Source organism: Pseudopodoces humilis, chromosome 10, assembly GCF_049639895.1.
Source record: "Pseudopodoces humilis isolate 2021_Gansu_Grassland_sample_001 chromosome 10, ASM4963989v1, whole genome shotgun sequence".
Classification (NCBI taxonomy): domain Eukaryota; kingdom Metazoa; phylum Chordata; class Aves; order Passeriformes; family Paridae; genus Pseudopodoces; species Pseudopodoces humilis.
This window is the reverse complement of record NC_142209.1, coordinates 1,386,683-1,409,542: the sequence shown is the minus strand read 5'-3', so window position 1 is coordinate 1,409,542 and position 22,860 is coordinate 1,386,683. Positions and strand designations below refer to the sequence as shown.

At 43.9% G+C, this 22,860-nt stretch overlaps 1 protein-coding gene across 3 annotated transcripts in view; it reads left to right on the top strand.

Moving 5' to 3' along the window:
• The first annotated feature begins 4,528 nt into the window (after positions 1–4,528).
• The window catches only part of DNM3 (dynamin 3), a 169,390-nt gene continuing 151,058 nt past the window's right edge, over positions 4,529–22,860 (top strand). For 2 of the 3 annotated variants that reach the window (XM_005528661.2, XM_088060306.1), the window contains exons 1-2: positions 4,544–4,689; positions 20,803–20,876. In XM_005528661.2, the coding sequence (XP_005528718.1) occupies positions 4,544–4,689; positions 20,803–20,876 (220 nt within the window). Of the gene's footprint in view, positions 4,690–20,802; positions 20,877–22,860 lie in introns of all 3 variants that reach the window. The other variant, XM_088060307.1, reaches the window with a different exon arrangement.

The window sequence follows — 22,860 nt, the reverse complement described above, 5'->3', positions numbered from 1 at the left end:
TGGCAATGTACTCATGTTTACATCCCTTACTCCTCACTTCCTTCCCTTGCAGCGTGCTGTCAGTGGTGGGATGGAAACAAGCTCTGCCGTCACTTAGCAACCTCCACTGGCACGGAGATGTTGACTTTTTCCTTTCTGCCTTTCCCAGCACAAAAAGAGCCTGGTGTGTAACTCATCCCACGGCTCAGGTGTGAGCTGGGGATGCTTTGGGCTGGTCCTTAGAGCATCACATCCATGTCCTGCTCCCACTCCAGTGAACGAGACCCTGAGAGCTGGTGGGTCAGCCCTGAGTTTCCTGAGCTTGGGTGGAAGGATGCAGAGAGGTTTTTTGGCCCAGGGTGGCTGTGAGCAGACACTGATGGGGTGCCACAAGTACACCCCATATGGTGTCACAGCCCAAGTCCCGGTTCTGCAGAAGGGAAAAGGGAATGACACTCCAGTTCCCTCTCGGGGACAGGGTGGAGGTGGATGAGGGACATACTGTCATCAGCTCAAAGTACAGCAAGCAGCTGGGAGAGATTTTCAGCAACAAAAGCTGCAGGGATTGAGCCCTGGGCTGATTCCCTTGAGCTGGGCAAAGCCTTGGCCCCACTGCCTGGGGATGCTGCATGGCATGGTCCAGCACAACAAGGGCTGCAACAGCCACTCCCAGAGGCTGGAAGCACGTGGCAAGTGTTTTGTCCATGAAATCTTCCCTTGGAGAAGCCCTTGGCTTTGTGGCCAAGGAAGCAGGCATGCTGCCAGGCTGCAGGGAGGGAGTGCAGCTCTTTCCTGGGGTGCTCAGGGCTGCAGGGAAACATCTCTGCAGGCTGCAATGCAGCACGGTGCCCTTTCTCTACCCTGCAATTGGATGCACCCGGCTAAAAAATGCAGCTGGAGGTCATAGGGCAGGAGAGAGGAGAGATGGGACAGGGACTGGGTTGTCCTGCGATCAGTGAGTCAGCAGTGCCCCGGGCTGTGGGGGGAAGGCAGAAAACACATCCACTTTACATGGAGAAATGCTGCAGCCACTCTGGCTTCCTTTCACGGGCTTGAATTCCATCTTTTGTAGCTTCAAGGTCTGAGCTCTGGTCCTGGCAGACGCATAGGCATAATGCTGAGTGGCATCTTCATGCAGCTCCGCTGCAGAGCCAAGTGCTGCCCAGAACCTGGGAGCTCCCCCTTGCATGGGCTCCTTGCCCACACCTGCTCCTGCTCTGTGCCTGAAAAGCTCTGCAGAAACTCTGGGTTTGTGTCTGAAGCGAGAAGGAGGTGAGGAACGTTGAAGGAACCTGCCTTTTCTCAGGGGAGAGGATGCAGCCTTTGCTGTGCTCTGCTCTCCCCGGGCAGGGCAGCGTGACTGGCTCTTCAGTGCAGGCATCTGCGAGTCTCTCTCTGGTTTATATATAACTCATTTCTCCTGAAGGGAATCGCACTGGTGTGTGTTTATGAAGCAGCCTGGGGACCTGGTCCAAATGTCCTCAGTTTTATCATGACGCTGCCTGGTTTGGGAGAAGTGTCTGTGTGTGTGTGTTTGTGGGTTCAGCTGCACCCTGACGCCAGGCTATTTTTGCCATATATTTTTCTGGAAGTCATGGCAGGACAAGCTTTCTGTCTGTAGCCTTGATCTGAAATTGCACTGGAGGCTGTGACTGGGCATCCCAGGCAGGCTGTGCTGGAGCTGGTGACATGTGACATCAGACCACGCTTTTGGAGTCAGGATGTCACCTTGGGGAGCAGGGCACCCACCCTTCCTGCCGTGCCAGGAAAGGTGCTTAGCAGAGGTTTTCTCTCCTTGCTTATGCAGCAAAAGAAAATTATAAATATTGTGAGGCACAACTGAACACAGCAGGGTAAAATCAGATTGTGTTTAAGCAGTGAGCAGCACAGCTCTCTGCTCCTGGGGATTGCACCTACTGCTCCCCCAAGGAATAATTTCTTGCATGGCCCCCTGACACAGATTTGGGTCTTGTATTTCCAAGTTGTTACAAGAAGCTTTGCAATGGTCTCTGCTAGTAGCACCCCTGTTTGCTTTAATTTAGCTGCTCTGAATCTTGGCAAATTCAAAAAGCCAGGCTGGGCTCTGCATGGGGGGATGGAACAAGCTGCCCAGAGAAGTCAGTCAGGAAAAGCAGAGACCTAAAGATATGTTTGGGTCCCTCTCCTCTCTCCTTCCCTGCTCTCTTGGAGTTGTTGGGAAAATGAGGAAAATCTCTCATAATAACACAATCACCCATAATGAAATAGTTTGTGCTTTTTCCAGAAGGTGGGGAATCTATACTTGTGGCTTTTTTTTTTTCCTGGAAGGGGGGGAGTGGAGTTTTGTAAGTGATAGAGTTGCAAGGTGAATGTGGGCACTTAGTGGCTTTAACTCTGCTTCACCAAAAAAAAAAGTTTGGTTCGGGAACTTCCCAGACTTGGGGGAATAACTCAAAACTTTTCCTAATCTTAGTTGTTCTCCTAGTTTATTTTATTTTAATCATGGAAGCAGACCAAGCTGTAATTTAAAGACCTCACTGAAAGCACAGTTCCCTGGGTTATCAATTTGAAGGTATGCATGTTGCTGCTCCCCAGGCATCGTGCCTTTCTCAATCTTCATTTGTCTCATGTGGAGATGCAATCCTGTGGCCAGGCTGCTCTTCTACGGATCTTAATTATTGCATGGGGGTAGCACAAAGTGCTCTGACACTCATAATGTTCTTCCCAACTTCCAGCCTCCATAGAAACCCACAAACTGGAGGAAGGCCAGGCATCTACTCCAGTGCCTCCTGGCATAGCTTGCTCGCCCAGGAGTGGGGAAAGAAATAATCATGCTGCTAATTGGCATAATTATGTCAATAACTCCCAGGTTCCCAACTAGACAGAAATGATGGCAAGGCTTTTCCCAGAGGCTGTGATCTAACTGCAGCAGCGAGGAGAAGCCATCTCCTCCTTATGCCGATTAAAAACTGTTTCCAGAGTTATAGGTCGGTCTTTTGTGGAGTAATTTTTTACACTTATTGAGAGCTCTGGCCAAGAAGTTTTGATAATCCTCCAGATCATTAGTCTCCATCAGCCTGCGGGATGTTCACAGTTCCCTTTTGTTTTGTTTTTCACGCTGAGCGAGGCCAGTGTCTGCTTTAATAGAGAGGATAACTTTTATCGCTGCAGGACTCCAAAGCCTGCGTTTTGGATATTTTCATGATGTGACTGCTGCCAGTAATCGCAGCTAAATCTCATCTCTGTTGTGTGCCTGAGCTTTTAGCTCAGCCTCAGTGTGCATTTTTAATTGAACCCGCTGCTGGCTTGGACTTTGCTGTCGCTTCCCAGCCTGCTCCTGAGCCATGCACCTGCTGCCAGCCCTGCTGGATCCAGCTCCTCCTTGGGATGTGCCTGACACACAGGCAGCACTCCTGCCTGTGGCTGAGCTTTGCCACAGCCCTTCCCAGCAGCAGGATGGGGTGGCCAGCTGGAGTTGGGGCTCCTGGGGGAGAGGAGCACCGTGGTGGTCTCATGGTCAGCGCACAGACCTGGGTGAACCGTGCTCTTCGTGTCCAAGTGTCCCAGCACCGAGGTGGCCTTGTCCCCAGGCAGGAACAGAGTCACAGAATGGGTCAGGTTGTCAGGGGGCTTCTGGTCTGATCTCCCAGCTCAAGCAGGGTCATCCCAGAGCATCGTGTCCAGTTGGTTCTGGGATATCTCCACTGAGGGAGACTCCACAGGCTCTCTGGGCAATCTGTGAAAAACGAATCCCCTGCAAGCAAACTCAAAGTGATGTCCAGGTGGTAGAAAGACAAATTACTTGTCGGTAGAATTGCCTTGTTAAGGTTTAGGGCCCGACATATTTCAATTATCTCAGACCTCGGGGGAGGTTACCAAAGGGAAGAAGGGTGTACCACTCTTAAATGACACAAAGAACGCAGAATTGAGGGGCTACAAGGATATTTGGCAGAACATCCAAAATAAGGAAGAAACTAATAAAAACAACTGAGCAACTATGCTGAAATCAGGTCTGGCTGGGTAAGAGGTAATTCTGGCAGGGGCAAATTGTGACCATTGACTCAAAAAACCCCACTGACTCAAGAGAAAGACTGAGCATGCAGAATAATTAACATTGGAACCAAAAGGATCATTAACCGACAGCAGATAGAACAGTAATTATAAGCGAACTAGATAACTTGTAGCCAATAAACATCAACGCCTTGGTTTGTTAAAATCCACAAAAAGGGAAAACTTCTGACAATCCTCGTTCCGGCTTTGTGGATTTGCCACCAAGCCCCCTTTCCGCGCAGAATTAAAAATAAATCCAATCCCTTGACTCTGAGCGTGGACGGGCCTTTGGCACAACGGGGGGAAGAAGGGATTTTGGGATAATTGTGGGGTAATTGTGGGATAATTGTGGGATAATTGTGGGACAGCCGTGGGATCCGCACCGGGCTCCGCACGGGAGGGGGCGTGGCCGCCCCGCGGAGGCCCCGCCCCCAGGCTCGCGGAGGGCGGGGCGCGTGCGCAGTGCGCCGGCCGTTACCTGTCAGCGGCGGCGGGCGGAGGAGGAGGAGGCGGCGGCGGCGGTGGCGGTGGCGGGATGGAGGGGCTCATCCCGCTCGTTAACCGGCTGCAGGATGCCTTCGCGGCGCTGGGCCAGAACTGCCTGCTCGACCTGCCGCAGATCGCGGTGGTGGGCGGGCAGAGCGCCGGCAAGAGCTCCGTGCTGGAGAACTGCGTCTCCAGGTGAGGGGCGGCGGGCACGGCACCCCCCGCGCGCCCCCCGCTCTCCCCACACGGCCCGCAGCGCGCGCGCTTCCCAACGGCCGCGGCGCGCGCCCCCCCTCAGAGCGGCGAACGGCGGGGGGTGGCGGGGGGGGCGGTGTCGGGCGGGGACGGACGATGAGGGTTTTTTGGGGGACACTTCGCGGCTCCGAGAGCACCCACCCCACCGAGGATGTTCGCTGTCCCTGCCCCCAGCGGTGCCTCGGGGGTGGCGAGGCGGGCCCTGGCCCGGCAGCGCCCGTGATGCGATGTGCGCGTTGCGGGGAAGCCGCCGCGGCTCCGGTGCCAGCGCGTTCGTGTGCCCGCTTGGCGTGTGTGTGGGTGACCGCTGCCTGAGAAGAACGAGGTGTTTAAAGCCCCGAATCCTAATTTCGGTGCGCTGCTGGCTCTGGGCGGCTCATTGCTCCCATCCCATCGCATATAAATTCGCACAGTCCCAACGCGCCTGTGGGTATTCGAATCACGGAGTCATTAAGGTTGGAAAAGACATCCAGGATCGTCAAGTCCAACATGCGCATCGTTTCTAACAAATCGCTGACAGGAAAAGGGGAAGCCTGACGATTCAGGCGGTGCTTTTTGACGGCCAGGCAGTGCCTCTGGAGACGTCCCGAGGTAAACATGGGCTTCACGTGCTCTTTGATGAAGTTCCTGCTGCGTTTGCCTCAAATAGCTGCGGAGGGAGGTGATGCTCCCGCAGCGGAGCTGCGATCCTAGTCCGGATTAAAGTGTCGAAATACTGTTGTGTATCGGTGGTTGGAGGACTTCGATGTACGAGATCTTCACCGAAGGCAATAATAAATTCTGTGACACTCCACAACCTGGCTGCAATAGCTCCCGATACCTGGTATAACATATATATATAGTTAATATGTATAATTTTTATATATATATATATATATATATATATATAGTGGTTCTTCATCTCTCCTTCAGAACTGTCTTTGTTAAATGTCGGTTCTTTTTCTTCTTTCTCCTTGAAGACTGTAGTTAGCTGTTGGTGTTGACAGTACTGCCAAGTCTCTCGAGTTTGGAAAACATAAATGAGATCCTTAGAAAGCACAATTAACCATCAGATTATTACTCTTTTCTTTAAACAAGTCCTTAAAAAGTATTTTGGTAACCTTTTGACTTTTTGAGGTATGTGTCCACAAACCTGAGAAAAGCACGTGTGCTGAGGGGGAAAAGCACCTTCATTTTTCTTGTCAGTGAGAATATTTTGGTCCCTGGGGTCTGGGCTGAGTGAGGTGGGCTGATGTGGAAGATCATCCTGCTCCCAGATGCTTGTCACTGCCAGAGGGATCTGCTCCATCTGATCCGCAGGTGGAGCTGTTCTTTTGAGCCGCCTGGATGTGCCTGGCTGGAGCAAAAGGTGAAAATGAACGGTTTGTGCTGACCTGGCCTGTTTTGCCAAGAAGCTGGAACCAGCTGCACGAGTGAGATGTGGGCACTTCTAGGAGGAATTATGAAGGAGAGCTAAGGGCAGTAACTTTTTTCACTCGTGTAGTTACTGTGCAGCCTGCAGACACTTCAAGGCGGTCTCTTCAGAGAGGAGATTACAGGCTGCTGTGAAACATCCGAATGTCTGTCACATGGGATTTGGAATTTGAATTCTTTCAGCCTGGTTTCAGAGTTCCACATCGTTGTTTTATGCAGTGATTTCTGTAGTACCTCCCTGCTTTCAACCTTGGAGTCTGTTGCAAAAATGACATTAAACTGCATTGCTTCAAACCTAGTCCATGAGACTGGAGCATGGATGTTTTGCTTGTGCCTTTCCTCCAGACTGAGTACGTGTGGTCGGCAGATGTGCCCTTGCTAAACTGTGAGAACTTGGTTGTGAACCCTCAGAACCAGATTAATAAATATCCATGAGCTCAGGAGAGGATTTTGCTTGTTAGATCAGCAGACAAATGGCCTCTGTCTCTTTTTAGTAAGCCATCGGATATTCCTGTTTTGATGGGATAATGCAGCTGCTCTCTGCAAACAAGTTTGTTTCATCCACATCTGTCTTAACATGGCTTGTAGAGGTAGCAAGTCTCCCTGTAGAGCCATGCTGCACTCATTTCTCTCTGTTACTGGTATATTGCATGACCTCTGGCAACCACAGGGCAAACTTTAACTAATACTAACATGGCTTTAAAATTGACATCAAAATAAAACAGTCCTTGCATTGCTCTGAAGTTTGAGCATTCGTTCTCATGGCTTTGGTTTAGTTTTTTTTTTGTTTGGGTTGTTTTGTGGTTGTGGGGTTTTTTTTGTTGTGTTGGTTTCATTTTGGGTTTTATTACCACATTATCATTAGTAGATTTTTAACTTTTAGCATTCAGAGAGACAGTGAAGATCTCTTCAGCAATAGCTGTAATTGATGAGGAAGGCACGATAGCCTCCATGTGAAAGGGTCTTGCTACAATCATGCTGCTGGTTGTTAACCTGTTATTTGTCAGTGGAGCTGTGGTGAGGTGACTTGAACTGTAGGATCAGGTTGTTATTCCCTGCTGTCTGTAGCCACTGTAGCACTGTGGGTGTTTCAATCTTCCACAAGATCTTTGGTTGTGCAAAGATTACTTTGTTTTTTGCACTTGGACAGTAGAAACTGTTTTCTGTCTTGCAGGTGGTACCAAGAGTTAGAGTTTCTTCATGAGTCCTAGGAAACATGTTGGGCTATGCAGGGTATCCACCATCTATTTACGCACTGCCATAATTTTTGGGAAGGGTTGTGATGGATGGGGCTGGCAGAGTTGTGTGGGCTGGCAGATGGCCTGGGAGTGGGAGCCAGGTCCTGCTGAATGACATATTTCCATCACTGCCTCCAGGGTAGCACCAAGGCCTGTTTAGGTGCCCACAGGATCCTTAATGACTGCCAGCAGGCAGGGAATATGTTTGGATAAGTTCACATAAGTTTTTGCATTGATGGTGGTGTTGATTGAGGATGGATTCCACATGTTTGCCTGCTGCAGGAATTGTGTGACACCCAGAACTACTTGTCTCGTTGTAGGCTGGCTTTGAACTAAACTGGAATGAAGCAGTGTCAGATCTTCCAATGTGTCCGTTCTTGTTGCTATTTGGATCAGCATCCCCTGAGGAATTTGAAGGGTTTCCTCTTTACCTACTGCTCCTCTGTGTGTAAGGAGACAGTTTCTTTAGGTAGTCAAGGACTGTGTTTGAAGGTTTTTCTGTCAGGATTCTAGTTGCATTCAGATGGAAACAGACTCCGGAGAGCACCTGAGGACAACTCATTTCCATTTATGGGTTAGACCTTCATGTGTTCATAACTGAGTTCATGGTGTGTGTTTGAGGAAATGAAGTTGTGTGAAAAGCAAATGTTCTTCCTCCCTCCTTCTGCTTCCCTTTGTAACAGGAGTAAATGTGCCCAGAGAATGCTGAGCCAGTGTTTGAAGCAAAGGATCTAATGCAACCTTCTGGTAGAGAGAGATTGGTTGGAGAGCGATTCAAAAGCACAAAGGGGAGTCAAACAACAAATGCCAGCAGATTGCCAGTCGGAGAAGGCACTTGGCCTCTCTTATTCCTGTGCTCCTGAGCAGTTCAGGGCCAGGAGCTTATGTGTTGTTTGTGCTTTTCAAACTCGCTTTTGATAATAAAAGGGCTACTTAAAAGAAAGCTAATGGCAGGAAGCAATCCCTGTAAACTGTATTTGGAGAGAAAGCACTTTCTGTTATTTCATCTATATCCAAATGGGTTTTTCAGATAACTGAAGGCACAAACAGCAAGCTGCCTTGTCAGAGCCTCCTTCTTCAGGAATCAGAACCTTGTTTTACTCTTAAAAATAGAAAGAAGTTAATAATTAGGTTTCCAACTTGAAAGCTCTTCACTTCCCTTCCTGCTTAATATATTACAAACTACATGGGCCAAATAATTGTTTTATAAGAGATGTGAACTCTTGATTGTAAGCTTGTCAGTCATAATCAAGCAGGCACTTTCATTTTAAGAGCCTGAGGTCTGATTCAGCTTTGCAGCTTTTTGATCTGAGATGCTTTTGGTAATCTTAGGGCCACTGCATGGACGCAGAGCTATTTATTTTGACATATGTAGCGATTATTTCTTTTTGAAATTACTATTCCTCGTGTGCTCAGCTCATTCTGTTCTGCTTGAGATGGCGGTTGTGAAAAGACTGCGTTGAGTCATGAGGAGAAGGGACTTCGACTCTGGCTGCTAGAGCAGAAAATTTCTCTGAAGAATGTAGACACATATTTAGATTGATGCTTCCTGGGGGAGATGCATTAAGATTGGTGCAGGTATTTTATTCTCTTAGTTACTAGGCATTGACAGAAAAACATCTTTACAGAAAATCTCTTGTGAAACAGGCATGAAAAAGCTAAGCAGTCAAACTGAATACAAACTGAGATACAAACTGAGACGTGGTGCTGTGTACACTTTTTTAATCTTAAAGATCTTCTGGAAATGAGAGCCAGCCACTCCTTTTCCTGACTAATTAAGCCGCAGTACAGCTTGGAGTACAGTATTGAGTATATTAGCCTAGTTATCAAAATACTCTGGTGCAGCGAAAGCAAGAATTTTCTGGGTTTTTCATTAATTAGAAACAGCAGCAGATGAGACAGTGGCTCATTTGGGTTTCTTCCCTGAGTAAGTTTTTGCATTTATACATTGAAGAACAAACTGGCAGTTCATCTAGGATACAAATGCCCTGGTTTTGTCCTTAAATGTAACTCCACTGTGGACTTAGAGTTATTTTTATTTTTTTTTCAAGCCTTGAGAATGGATATATATAAAGTAAAGGAAATGTGTACTTAAAAACAGACATGCAAACAGATACACTGTTTTTTCACCATCACCACCCCACATGTAATTTTTTTCCTCTAAAACTACTTTGAGGATTTGTCATATTTATTTTTGGTATTTAAATTTTGCCAGTTAAGAAAAGCTGTACTCTGTCATGAGGCAGGCATAGTGCAGGGAGTTCTAACCTTTATTCTGGCATTTAAGTTCAGCATATCAGGCAGCTAAGAGATATTAAATCAATAAGTAACACTTTGCTTTTGTAAAATGTACCTGTGAGAATACATAGTCTTACTATAACTTCAGCATGCTATGTACGATCAGAGTATTGTAGCATTTAGTGAACACAAGTGTAGTATTTGAAGTTTGTGCTCTAGACTTCAGAAAAACTTCAAAACCCTGCAAAAAGCAATGTTCAAAAAAACCCCAGTCTGGTCTCTAGTGCCTTTTGGGAAATCAGTGCTACAGATTCAGTGGCAGTTGTTAGCGGGAGTTCAATCCATCAAGGTACTGCAGGTGGCTGCACTCCTCTGATCGTTTTTAAAGGAGCAGTCATCTCAGGAGAGATTTGTGGGTTGTTTTTTTTTTTTTCCCTTTTTTTCAGACCACAGGACTCAACTTTATCCAAACTTTCTTGGTTTTTAATACAGAGGCACTTCTGAAAGTTGGACAGATTGTCTGACTCTCTAGACTCTTGTATAATATCATAAATCCTGTTACTCACTGCCTTCAGGAAGGAGCCCACTCTTGGGATTTTGTAGTGTTGAAATCAACAAATAACCACCACCTTTGTCATCTTGGTGTTTCTTGATGGGCATTGCAGCTAATGTTTCAAGCTTATGTCACTTTCCTGTGTAGATGAAATAGCAAACAAAGATTTCCAGCTTAGATAAATATACGTTAGCAGTGGGATTGTTTGGACATTCACCAGTAAACATTGGGAGTGATGCTGCTGTGGATTGCAGCAGAGACATGGAAGTGTGGACGCTGCTCTCTGCTACTCTTTACTGTGTGACCCCAAACTGCTTTTTAAATATTACCTGTGTGTGTATCCACACATGCCTTGACTGTATGTAAAATATAGAATTTTATTCCTTTATTTTTAACTTGCTTCTATTTGTAAAGGAAGATGGTAGCATATAATCTTAAAATCAGTGAGGGATAACTGTGATTGTTGTCTAGAACTTGCTGTTTCACATTTCTGGTTTGAGTGATGGCTGATTTAGATTTCTTTGTGGAACCAAAACTGAGCCTTGGATTCTGCTTTGAACAGCTGAGATGTAGCAGTGCTTCCTCATCCCAGAAAGGCACCAGCAATAGCTTAGTCATTGAGAGAGATATCATATTTGTGGTTTATCTTCCCTCAGCTGATCACTGAGCAAATTGATGATGCTCTTCCAAGTGTTTATGGGTTTCTCAAACATTGCCTAGATTGCAGGCATGAGGGGAAGAGACTTTTTTGCTCTTTCTGGTTTGGTTTTCTTACTGTTTTTTGGGGTTTTAAACATAATAAGGCCTTCCAGTAAAAAGAAGTCTGTGTCCCCATGTTTGCTGTGCTTGTGTGTAAAGGGATACTGGGAGTCTCTTTAATGCTGGGTGTCTGCAGTGTAAACCTGTAGTGTAAATATGCTGAGAACAGGAAATGAACATTATTTAACTGTGACCTTGCGTCCTTTTCTTCAGCAAGTTGCATCAAGATGAGCAAGGCAGCATTATTGAGCTACAGAGGAGAAAAATCCCATTTAACTGGGTGCTGGGCTTTGATGTGCTGCCAAGCACTGCTGTCTGTGATAACCTCTGGGATGTAAAGGAGACTGTAGCTGCAGATAAGAGAGGTTTCCAACCCAAGTGTCTGCTGATAATGTCAGCTTTTATAATTTGTGTGTGGAAGTTATGCTTTTAATTCAGTACCTAGCATGGTATTTCTGCATCCTAGCTCCTGTGCAAAATCACCGAGATTTCATTGTTCAGGTGTGCAGGAGATTCACTCGGTGCTGGAATTGAGATTTCAGCCCTCATAGATGAGCTCATCAGTAACCTTAGGCACTTGGTCCCCAGTTTGTGCACTGCAGATGCCTAAAACCGTGCACATTCATTCAGGGCTGCTCAGCTCTAGAGGATGCTCTGAAACTTCACTCACCTGCAGAGAACAGACAGGGCTCTGCATGGCAAGAGTGAGAACCACTGAGAGGCATCTCTGCTCTCTGCTGCATGTCAGGGGGGAAATGGGCTCTCTTTCAGCCCTGCTCATCAGCCAAGCTGGAAGCTGCTGGAGAAATTTTGGCATAATCCATCAGAGGCAGTGTTGTGCCTTTGTGTGCTCACCTGTTTATTTGTTCAGGTGCTAAACAAATGTTGACAGAAGATTCTCAATGTCTGTCAGATCTGGGAAGGAGGGTGACAGGCTCAGGAGTCTGGACTGAGACCTGCAGCCTAATGACTTTGTTAGTGTTCTGGGAAGCAGCAGCAGCACAAAACACTCTTTTGGTCAGACCTCTAATATAAATTTTTCTTGTGGTAATAATTCAGTTTCTGGTGAGCAGAGAGATGGGAGATCATGGGTGATACTAAATTTCACTGCTGAGCTAAACAGACTTTACACTGTCCTGGACAGTATATTAATTTGCACATACCACAGGCTCAGAGGAGGATAAATGGACAGGTAGAAAAGAATAAAATGGCTAGAGAAACTTGGATCACTTGTTTTGGAAACAATCTCCTTTCCCCCTTCCTTCTGTAGTTGTCTTCCTGTTGATAAATTCATACTCTTTATACTGCAGTTTCCACTGTGTATATATTCCAGAGTGAGTACAGGAATTGAGTCCATTCTCTGCAAAATGATCTGAAATGAACTGTATTGTACTGAAAAAGGTAATTGTACAGTTTGACACTTTATCTGCTACAGAAGAGAAATGTACTTTCCCAATGCTTCTGAAAAGTTCTTGGATTTTACTAGGATGTGTGACAGCTGATTATATACTGTGCTGCTGTTTAAAAAGTCTGTTTTGATGGATCCCAATTCAGGACAGTGGGATTTGGGAGGAAGAGCAGCAGATTGTTTTTTTTTTTTTCTGGGTTTTTGGTAACAGCACTGGAATTCATAATATCTAAAAGATTTGATACTGATATTGATACTGACAGAGTATCACAAGGTGAAATTGCTAAATGTATTTCTGTAGTAGTTAGCTTCATGTAGCTGATATGCCTGGTTTGTTGGGACATGTTTTCTTTCTGATCATTGCAGTCAGATTTTTATCTCTGATTATATTATGGAGGAAAGCTTCTTACTCAAATCTTTCTAAAGAAACACTGTTAATTGCATTTGGCAGCTGGAAGTGATTGGAAAAAAACCCAAACAGCCAAGGTCTATTTAGAGCACTGTCAACAATTTAAAGTGAGTAAAGAATTTTTGTTGTTTGTTTCTTGTGTTGAGATACAGAATCTTGCTGCATTAGTATTCATCCTGAGAATGGATGGGCTTTTATGCACCAACATCCTATGCAAATGAGTCCTTTCCTAAAAGCAAACATATCTGATTAGGGAGAATAAGTTGACCTGCAAAGTCCCCTTCATTCTTTTTGACACTACAATTCTGAGAATTCTTGGGCTTTCTTTGTGTTTTGTGCTTCCTTTCTCCCCCTTCCACCACCACTTGGAATTGATGGAGAGCACCGTTGGGCAGGAAATAGCAGAAGCTTTTGTAAAATCTTAAAAGGGAAAGAGGAAAAAGGGCATTTTCACCAATGGAACGAGGATGATGCAGCAGAGCTCTGGCTGGCTGCCAGGGAGGACAGATGCATCGTGCATACCGTGCCTTGCCCATGAGCCTGCACATTGGCAGCTTCCCTCTCTGTTCATCCAGCGAGCCCAGCACAGCACAGGCACTGCGAACAGAGCACTCTTCATCTCACACTCCTGGGCTTCTGCCTGCCGGGTTTTCATGCCTGTGTACGGCAAGTTTGCAGTCCTGTAAGCATCAATGAGATTTTTAAACTTTCTACTATGTAAAAGACATTTCCTTGAATCCTAGGAAGTGCATTTTCTTTCCTTGAGTCAGTGAACAGTCTTGCCTGTTTCTGTGTAGGAATGTGATATGGGGTACTGCCACTGATGTCAAAATACACCATTAAATTGGTCTAAGAAGGCCTTTCTAGACTTGAGTTCAAATGTGCCCTGCTTTGGAGAACCTGTTGATTCCTCTTTTGTTTAATGGAAGACTTTACCATTGGGACCAAAGTAATTTTTGGCACTAATTTTCTCATATCCCTAATGGGGGAGATGTAATAACTGCTGGCAGCTTGTTGGGCAGAAATGCTGCTGCTCCTTACAGAAAGCATCTTCCAGATCCAAGAGAAGTATAATGACAGGGATTTCTGAGCCTGCTCTCTCTCCAGTCTTCTGCTTGAAGATGGAATCTCAAGCTTTGCTTTCTCACCTGAGTGGTGCCTGAGCACTGGCATTGAGCATACTTTTTATGGAGGTGCCCAGTTAGTGTGACTGGAGTCCCTTGCCAGCTTTTCGAAGTTTTTCAAGGGCTTTTCAAAAATACCTTTTTTGTCACATTTAGAATCAACACTCTCATATTCCCACAGCTGGGTCTTTTTGGGTAGACTTTTTTTTTTAAACATTGCCCTCTGAGCTTTTTTATAGTTGATCTCAATTTCATAAATAAATGGAGGGAAAAGGAACCCCATGAGAAATTTTAGGCTGCTGGCTGTAGTGCTGTGTAAGATTTTCAACGCTTTATTTTTTGTTTTTGTTAATTCAACCTGTGTTCTTACTTGGAAGTGATGGATGGGATAATTGGGGTGTCCCTGCTTTGCTGCTGGTCCAGTAGTTCAGCAGTGGTGGTGAAGGACATTGATGGGTTGGAAAATGGCTTCTCAAAAACACCAAGTTCATGTACCCTGCTTGAGAGGAGGAGGAGGAGGAGCTGCTGACAGCCCTAAGGTGTCTGGATACTCTGTTTTTTGCCCCTAAAGCCCTGCAAACACTGCAGGAGCTGAATGTGTATTGTTAGTTATCAAGCAGGTTAATTAAAATGATTCATTAGTAGAAGGTTTACCTTGGAAGAATGATTGCTGCAAACTGAGACCAAACATGAGCTAAACACCAACCATCTATGCTGTGTGGTTCCCAAAAAAACACTGGAAAGATCAGTACAGAGCTTCAGGAGCTGATACATCTGAGATCACTAAAAACACACAGCCTCTAAAATGCATTTAGCATGCCTGGTAGGCCTAATTAAGATATAGGTATCATTGGTCTTCAATAAAGCAGATTAATTGTCTTGCACATCTTCCTGTAAGGCTCATTGTGTCAGGCCATTGAACAAAGCTGTGGGAGAGCCTTGAGTGACAGACACCGTGCCAAACAAAAAACCATTTACTCTTCTGTAACTAATGAAAGGAGGTGAGGGATCAAGTGGTGATTGACAGTAAGAACCGGTCTCTGTACATGGAGCTGATGAGGAACAGCATATATGGCCAAATATCAGTGTCATATAGAAACACTACTGTGTTAGTGAATTTAAAAAGGCACGGGGCTGAGAACATCAAAGCGCAACTGAGGCAGTGCCTTAAGGCTTTTGAGACTTCTTGAAAATGTGTCCTAGGGGTATCTTTGTACTGTCACTTGAAGGGTAGAGAATATGTGCTTCCAAAGCCACTAAGAATAAATACAGTCTTGTGTCAGTGATGACAAATCTCATGGACTTAATTCCTAAGAAGGCCTCTGCGTAAATGCAAAGTACATTTCCCATCTCTTGGACATGCCTTGATTTGTAATGAACTAAAAGTGAGTGAAGGATCTGCTGCTGGATCCTCTGTGGGGTTGGTGAGCACAGGAGTAGGTGAGCTAGAACGAGGACATCTGCAAAATAGGTCTGCAGATGTATATTTTTAGCATTAAGAGTTCTCCAATTAACAAACTAGCTGGGTGTGGTTTATGGCTTTTTAATACCTGAAGAAAGAAGTTAGAAATGTTTCATGCCTCCCATCATCAGGCTTACATTGGACCATGCTTTTTTCCAGTTTCTGGAGTTTCTTAGCACTTTTCTTTGAGGTTAACTCTGGGAAATTGAAGAAAAATGAAAGCTTTTTGAGTACTTGTTTGTGTTTTCCAGAGAACTTGGAGATGCTGTATGGACATGTGTCAGTGTTCCTGTGAAACTGTGTGGTCTTTTGCACAAGGCATGGTCATTCAGCTGCTAATACAGGCCACAAGTGCTCCTGGTGTGCCAGGCTGGAGTTGTATAAAACAATAAACACTGCTGGAAAAAGGCCCAGGAAAACTTTTGACTTTGGGCACAATTGCTTCCTATTGCAATTAAAGCTGTGTTGCATTCCTTGGCAAAACTTGGGAACAAAAGTCTGTGTGGAGTGCTACCAGTGCACTGTTGTTTATATTAGGTGCTGATGGATTATGGTCCTTTTGCTTTTGAGGGTGGTTTAGGGTCTTGGGATGGACTTTGTGGCAGTGGGTGAACTTTAGTGACGTTGCTAATGAAATGAAATAGATGGGTCATTGCTGCTCCTCTGTGAGAGAGCTCTGCCTCTCGTCCTGAGCCTGGCATGTTTCTACCCTTTGTGAAAAATGTGGAGCCTTTTTCTTTGGAGGCAATTTGGATTTTTTAAACAATTCATCACTATCAATTTGAACTGTTCGTAGCTCTTTAATTAATGCAGTTACTGTGTAATCATTGACATTTTCCTCTGTTATTTGATTTCCTGGATTCCCCCTATGTTTTGTATGAATTAATTGTATTGGTATTGATGTAAATTAGTTGCCATTTATCCTGTGTGATACTAACCATGTAATTGATCAAAGCACAGGACATTTCTCAGCCCTATACTGGCAAAGAAAATCAAATATAAGTTACTCTTTTGAAACTATGAATAAGTTTGAAATGGTGATGCATCATCACTTTTCACACAAACTGGGGATTCTTCGGTTTTATTTTGTCTCTTTTTTTAAATTTTTAAATAATAAAAGCTGTTAGTGTGCTAGAGCTCTCCTAAATGGAAACTTTCCCTGGAAATCCCCCTGAAACACCTTATGTTTATATTTTGTTTGTTTGATGTCTTGTTCTTTGCAAGCTGCAGTCCTGCACTATAATGAGACACCTCACTGACGAGCCCCTGTCTAGTTTGCTTTTCAGCATTTCCCTACAGTTTCTGACCTTATTGAAATTTCCATCTCTTCCATGAGACTCTTCAATTAATGAATCATCTAATTACTTTTTCACCTTAAAGCCCAAATTGGCTTGTTATTATAAACTGCTGAAGTACTGGTATGGCCATTGGTAACCTGTCTCACCATCCTGTGTGTAAGTTTGAGACCTGGCTTTTAGCAAGTCAAATTCAAGCAATTATCTGTTCCTTTATGCATTAAACAAACAGTAGACACCAAACTTAGTAGATACACTTGTCCAGACCTCTGATACTGGAAATGAGCAGTACTAGAGAAGACAACACAGCTTATTTGTGCAGTAAAACATGAGTAATTCTATAGGGTAAACATTTTTTAGCCCAGAAAATATTTTGCACTTGAAAGTATTTAATGATATTCTAACAGCTGAGTGCATTCTAAGATTGACAAGTTCTGAAGGGGTGTCCTGGCTGTTTGCCTCTTATTTGCATTTGATAAATTCAGCACTGGCCAGGCCTTGCTGATGGGCTGTCCTGTCACTGCGGCGCTGCTGCTGAGCCTGTACAGCTGCTGTCAGCACAGCTCTTTGTGCTGAAAACGCTCTGAGAGTGAAGATGTAAAAGTAGTTGGACTCTTAATGCAGGATGAATGTCTCTTAAAGGAGCAGGGCTTTCATTCCCAGCTTTATCCTTGCACAGTGTGTTTCTTCTTTCCTGCGCCTCCTCGTTGTTAGGTGGTCCTGCAGTTGTGCACACAGGTGCTCCCAGCCTCACTGCCCCACCACAGAAACAGCCTTTCCTCCCTCTTGTTGATGCCTTTGAGCAAAATTTCTCTTTGAGCACATATTTTCCTAGATGGATTTCTTTGCAGCTGCTTCAACTCTGATGTGAATTTTTTCTCCCAACTCTCACTAAACAAATGAGTACATGCTAACCAAAAGGTGTGGATAGCAGCTGTCTCAAGTCTGTCCTTAGAAGAGTGTTGGGATGTGCCATCAGGACATGGGGGGACATTGTCTTTTTGGTCAGAAGGAACCTTTGAGACTTGGCTCTGTTAATTCCTGTTCTATTTCTTGCTGCTGTTACTTGTATAAGCTGTGGGACCATTTCTAATACAGAGCTATTCCGTTCAGCACCACTAAGAAACCCTTTAGGGAATGCTTTCTGTTCCAAGGGGAGGGGAACTGCATCCTGTCCTGTGGGTGTCACAGTAGGCATTTCTGCAGAAGCATTGTACAGCATTTCATCTGATTCCCTGCTGTGTGGTTCTATGTTGCTTTTCCTAAAGATGTGCAAGCTGTGTTTCAGATTTGACTTTTATTTCTGTGTGTGTTAAAAAAAATTGCCTCTTTTTTTTTCTGTAAGTAAAGTTTGTGTATTTATTTGTAACATCTGATTTCAGCTGTACAGAGAATACACACAGGTGCTATTGCCTCGTGGCTGAAGCTGAAATTTTAAATTGTTAAAAAAAATAAAAATCCCTATGCCTGTGGGCAGATGGATGTCAGTGTCTCTTTCATAGAGGTAAAACACCCATTCAGTGGTTAAATGGTGGGGGAAATTTTCTCTTCAACTCTCCCTGTGAGTCCCATTACCCTCATTCTCTGACTTTTTCCATCTTCAAACTGTGCATTTGTAGCAGAAGTTTTATGTCCTGCTTATGTTTAGTTGTTTATGTGATCAACACAGCTCTCCCTCTCACCAAGCAGAAACCTCTCTCTGCTGATGTTTCCTTGAACAGAAGATAGTTCAGCCTGTTAGGGTTAAAGAATGCCATCACTTTTGGACATATTAAGAGGATATTCTGAAGGAAAATTGTTGTCTTACCTTTCTTTGTAGTTTTGCTATTGAGGAAAGGTCAGCATTGTGTACACTGGGAGCTGCATTAATGCAGTGTTCTGTATCACTGAATGTGCTTAGTCTGAAGCAGAAAATCAATAAATCTTTTCAGCCTTTGACTCCCCAAAGGATTTTCTTGTCTCCTGTGGTGCTGTAGAGGACACTGGTTTGGGTGACCACTTTGTCCTGAGCGGCAATTCATTTTAGCTTCTTGATGGGAAAAAATATATATATTTTAAAAAACCAGATATTAAGTGCTTGAAGAGCAATGTATGAAACTGTAATCTTAATAGGCATTTGTTACCTCCTGGGCTGCTGTCATTTCAGTGCATACAGAAGTATGACCACGTTCCCATGACTCCTTTCTGTTTCCCCATGAGAAAATATCAGTAGATGTTCATTGAGGGGCTGCTTTCTCTCCATTAGTAGATACAGAAATTATGATAGAGACCTATCTGAAGGCCTTTGGCTTCTCTTTTAGCTAATTCCTGTATCTTGTTGCTGGCTCAAGTGTTATAAAGCATCACAGCAGATTGAACTCAGTACATCTGATGTTTTTGCAGTATCTTTGCTTTAGAGATCACTTGATCTCCTAATTAATTGTACTTCTGCCTGCAGCTCTGTGTTTGAGTAGGGAAGTTAATGAGTGAGCTTGTGTTTGAACAGCCTCCCCTTTCATGGTTTTGGTTTGCAGAGTAATCACACACTTTAAGCACACATTAGCAGGTACTGAGAAAGGAAAACACAATTTAGCTAGAAATTAACACTTTAATTCAAAATGCTGGGGAGTTCTAATGTGGTGGGGGGCACAGCTGACAGCTGGTCTTGTTCCTCAGAGCCTTAGAACTGCCTGCATATGTTATTTTTATTTTTTTTATGTCTAGATGTTAGGTTGGGAAGGAAACCTTCAGTACTCATCTCACAGGTAGAGTTACTGTGTTTCTTTTCTGCCAAAGCTTTGTCACCTTGTTGGTGCTTGTGGAAGGAGGTTCATTGTTGCATTCCTGAGCCTGGGACTGCTCACACCTAATACCCTCTGATTTGCACAAATAGTATCCTGGATATTTGTGTGGTTTGTTTTTCATAGATGTACCCTCAAGGCCTGTTTTAAATCATGCAGGTTTGTGTGCAGCCTTTAAAGGAGCTGCAAAATCAAGCTTCCATTAAATAGTGCATGGTCAGTATGAAGATCCTCAGTGGTTATAGGCAAGAGGTGATTTCCCAAGTGGCTTGAGCAGACATATCTCAGCAGTTTGTTCCTTTGACTCTTGTCCTTCTCCCTGTCCTTCCCCAAAGACATTCCTGCCTCACCTTTGCACAGGCCCTTAGGTGTATAACAACAGACACCCAGACCAGCTCTGCCCTTGCACTGAAAATTCCTGCCCTAACCCTTTGCTGCATTGCTTTTCACCCGAGCCAGAGAGGTGAGTTAGCAGTGCTGCCAAGGCGGGCAGGAAAGTGATTCAACATCCCTTGGAAGGCAGGAAAAAAGAGAGGATTTTCATGAGCTTACACTGATTGTGCAAGCCTGTTTACCCCTGAAGACACTTATTTGAAGGAAACACTCTACAAAGCCTCTCAATGAACCTCATCTCATAGTTTTTAAATGTTTTTAATAGGTCTGGCAACTGGGGAAGACACTGAGAAAAATGTGTTATTTTGCTTTGAGTTTCTTCTTTTCCATTGCATAAGGAGTCTCCTTGTCTTTAGAGACATGGAAAGGATCATGGGGATGCATATGATATGGTAGAGCTTGTTTCTTTGTTTCCTTGCTTGCTTTCTTGTCCAAGGAAACTCTCTTCCTCTGTCCCACAGGACTTCTAGTGTTCTGCTTTCACTGAAAAATTTCTGGGCAGATGTGTTGGTGGAAAAGTTTTTTTGGGATTTGGACTGGCAGAAGTTAAGTGTGTGAAAGAGTGGTGCAGAGTGCTGCCAGTTTGGTTTGTCAGAGCTTTGATGTGGGGTGTGAGTGTGTGAATTCCTATGTCCAGATCCTCTTCAGATTAAGTGTGCAGTGATGACAGAATCATTTGGTAAATCTGGGCATGGCTTCAGCTACTCTTACTGTGCAAGGTGAGATGTTATATGTGATGGTCTTGAAGGGGCTTGATAATGCCCTGAAACAGTAATTTAGTTTTAATACACATTTGTCTAATATGTAATGACCTACTACTATCTTGAACCAAAATTAACAGCCCTACTTTATAGGAGTATTTGATATAAATCTATCCACACCAGCTTTCCATTTTCATACAGAGGAGGTTCCAAATTAATCCAATATCTTATGTAACTGCGCATTACTTCTGGCTAGTAACTATTTTTTTAATGTTTCTAGGGATTTTCTTCCACGAGGTTCTGGAATTGTGACAAGACGACCATTGGTCTTGCAACTCATCACTGCCAAAACAGGTAATCTCTTCCTCTTTTTGGGTCACTATTTGGACAAAGTGCTCATGTACTTCAGCAGGAGAAAAAAACTTTTCTAAGAACACATAAGCAATGTGAAGAAAGATGCCACCAGACTGTCAGGAACAAAGGGCTACTGCTTCAAAATTGTATGCTCAGGACCAAACTCATCCCATTGCCCATTGTGGGGAAAAGGTAACATCTAAATCCTGGAGCACATGGTGAATTGAATCCACATCATTACATGCAATATGCTTTGGAAATTAGCTTTGATTTATTCATTTCTTGATGAGCTTTGCAGTTGTATTACTTAGCACACCAAAATTGCTGCACTTCTACCTTTAACTGTTGCTCCAGTGCACACAGATTTGGTTCCACACAGGCTCTTTTCAGAACTTGTCCTTTTTGGTTGGGCTCACTGCACTAAGTAGAGAAGGGGGATTGGGGGAAAACAGGGCCTCTGTGTATTTGTCTGGTCAAAAATATAAATATTTTTGGGTGTACTACTAAGCCATGGGACATATTGAGACCTTTCATGAGAATTTACCACTCTGTACTCTTCCACTTGATCTGCCGTGGTGTAACTCAATTCCCTGGCATATCTAAAAGCAGCTAAGCAACAAAAATCACTGGTTTGCTGTTTACTTCTGCTCAAAACAGTAAAAAAAAGAAATGAAATAGCATCCAAGCCAGAACTGTAAACTAAAAAGTGGTCTTTTTTATGGACTATGATGAAACTGGGGAAAAAACAAAATTATAGCTGCCTGTAAAACTTGAGTCTATCCCTGTCTGTGAAGTGTAATAAAGTTTTTGTATTTCTTTCGTGAAGGTCTTTGCATTGTTCAACAGGGACTGCAGTCTGCCTGGGCTTCAGGGTTTTTTCTGAATTACTGTTTTTAAAACAGTCATACTTTCAGTGCCTCTATGAAATTTTCCATGGTGTTTACACTGTGGAAGAGAAAGGAAAAACCATGGAATTTGGTATTTTTGCATGCTCAGCTTAGAAACTTTAGGATTGTCAAGTGTGTTATACACTTTCAGTGCTTTATATATGGTAAACATTAACGTTTGTTTTAGTTGGAGAAATGAACACTTGCCATTTCTGCAGATCTGGCTTTTGGCCTCTGACAGATAATGCAGAAATGAATGAATAAGGCTTAGCTGTGGAGAGTCTTCATCTGACTTTTCTGCACCATGCAAGAACAGAAGAAAGAAAAACTTTGAGCTTTGTGCTGGCAATCCTTTCAAAAAACCTGAGCTGAGGGGACCTGTCAGTAAGTGAGCACTTAGACTCTGACCTAAGTGGTTAAGTACTTACTCTGACATCCATCCTAAACTTACCCTGACTACTCTGTACTGACCTCTTTTGTGAAATCATCACTGTCCCTTGGTATAGGGTTTTTTTCCAATCTGGTTTTCCTCATTACTGTGTTCCCAAAGTATTACTGGCTTTAGGTAGGCCTCTAGGTTTCATACAGGTACCTTCTCTGCTGAAAATTAGTACTTCATTATAGCTTAAATAACACACAAAAACCTTAAAAAATTCAGGAGAACTGAGTTTCAGCCTAATTTTGTATTTCCTGGATGTCAAGGTACATTTCTCCCTTTGGGAAATGCTGTGTAGCTCTTGTTTGAGATTAAATGCCAAGACCTTTAATTATTTTGTTGCTTTCTTTAAACTTTGTTCCACTGTTGTTGTTTTTGATGGTGAAATTCCAAGTAACTTTATCTTTTAAGTCACCTTTATCTCTGTGAGCTAATTTTAAGAAAAGAAAATAAAGAAAACTGCTGAGAGAAGCACAGTGTTCTTTTACAGGAAGCAGATGCTGGGCTGATTTCTTTGAAGCCCATAATTATCTCAAATGTTATAGAATAATTAGAGGGCTGTATCAACTGCTTGTTGCTGTAGTAAACAAAACTAATTTTTAATCCTAGAATTTTTCTTGACTCTTAAAAGTAACTGTTCATAATCTTGGAGTATTCCTTG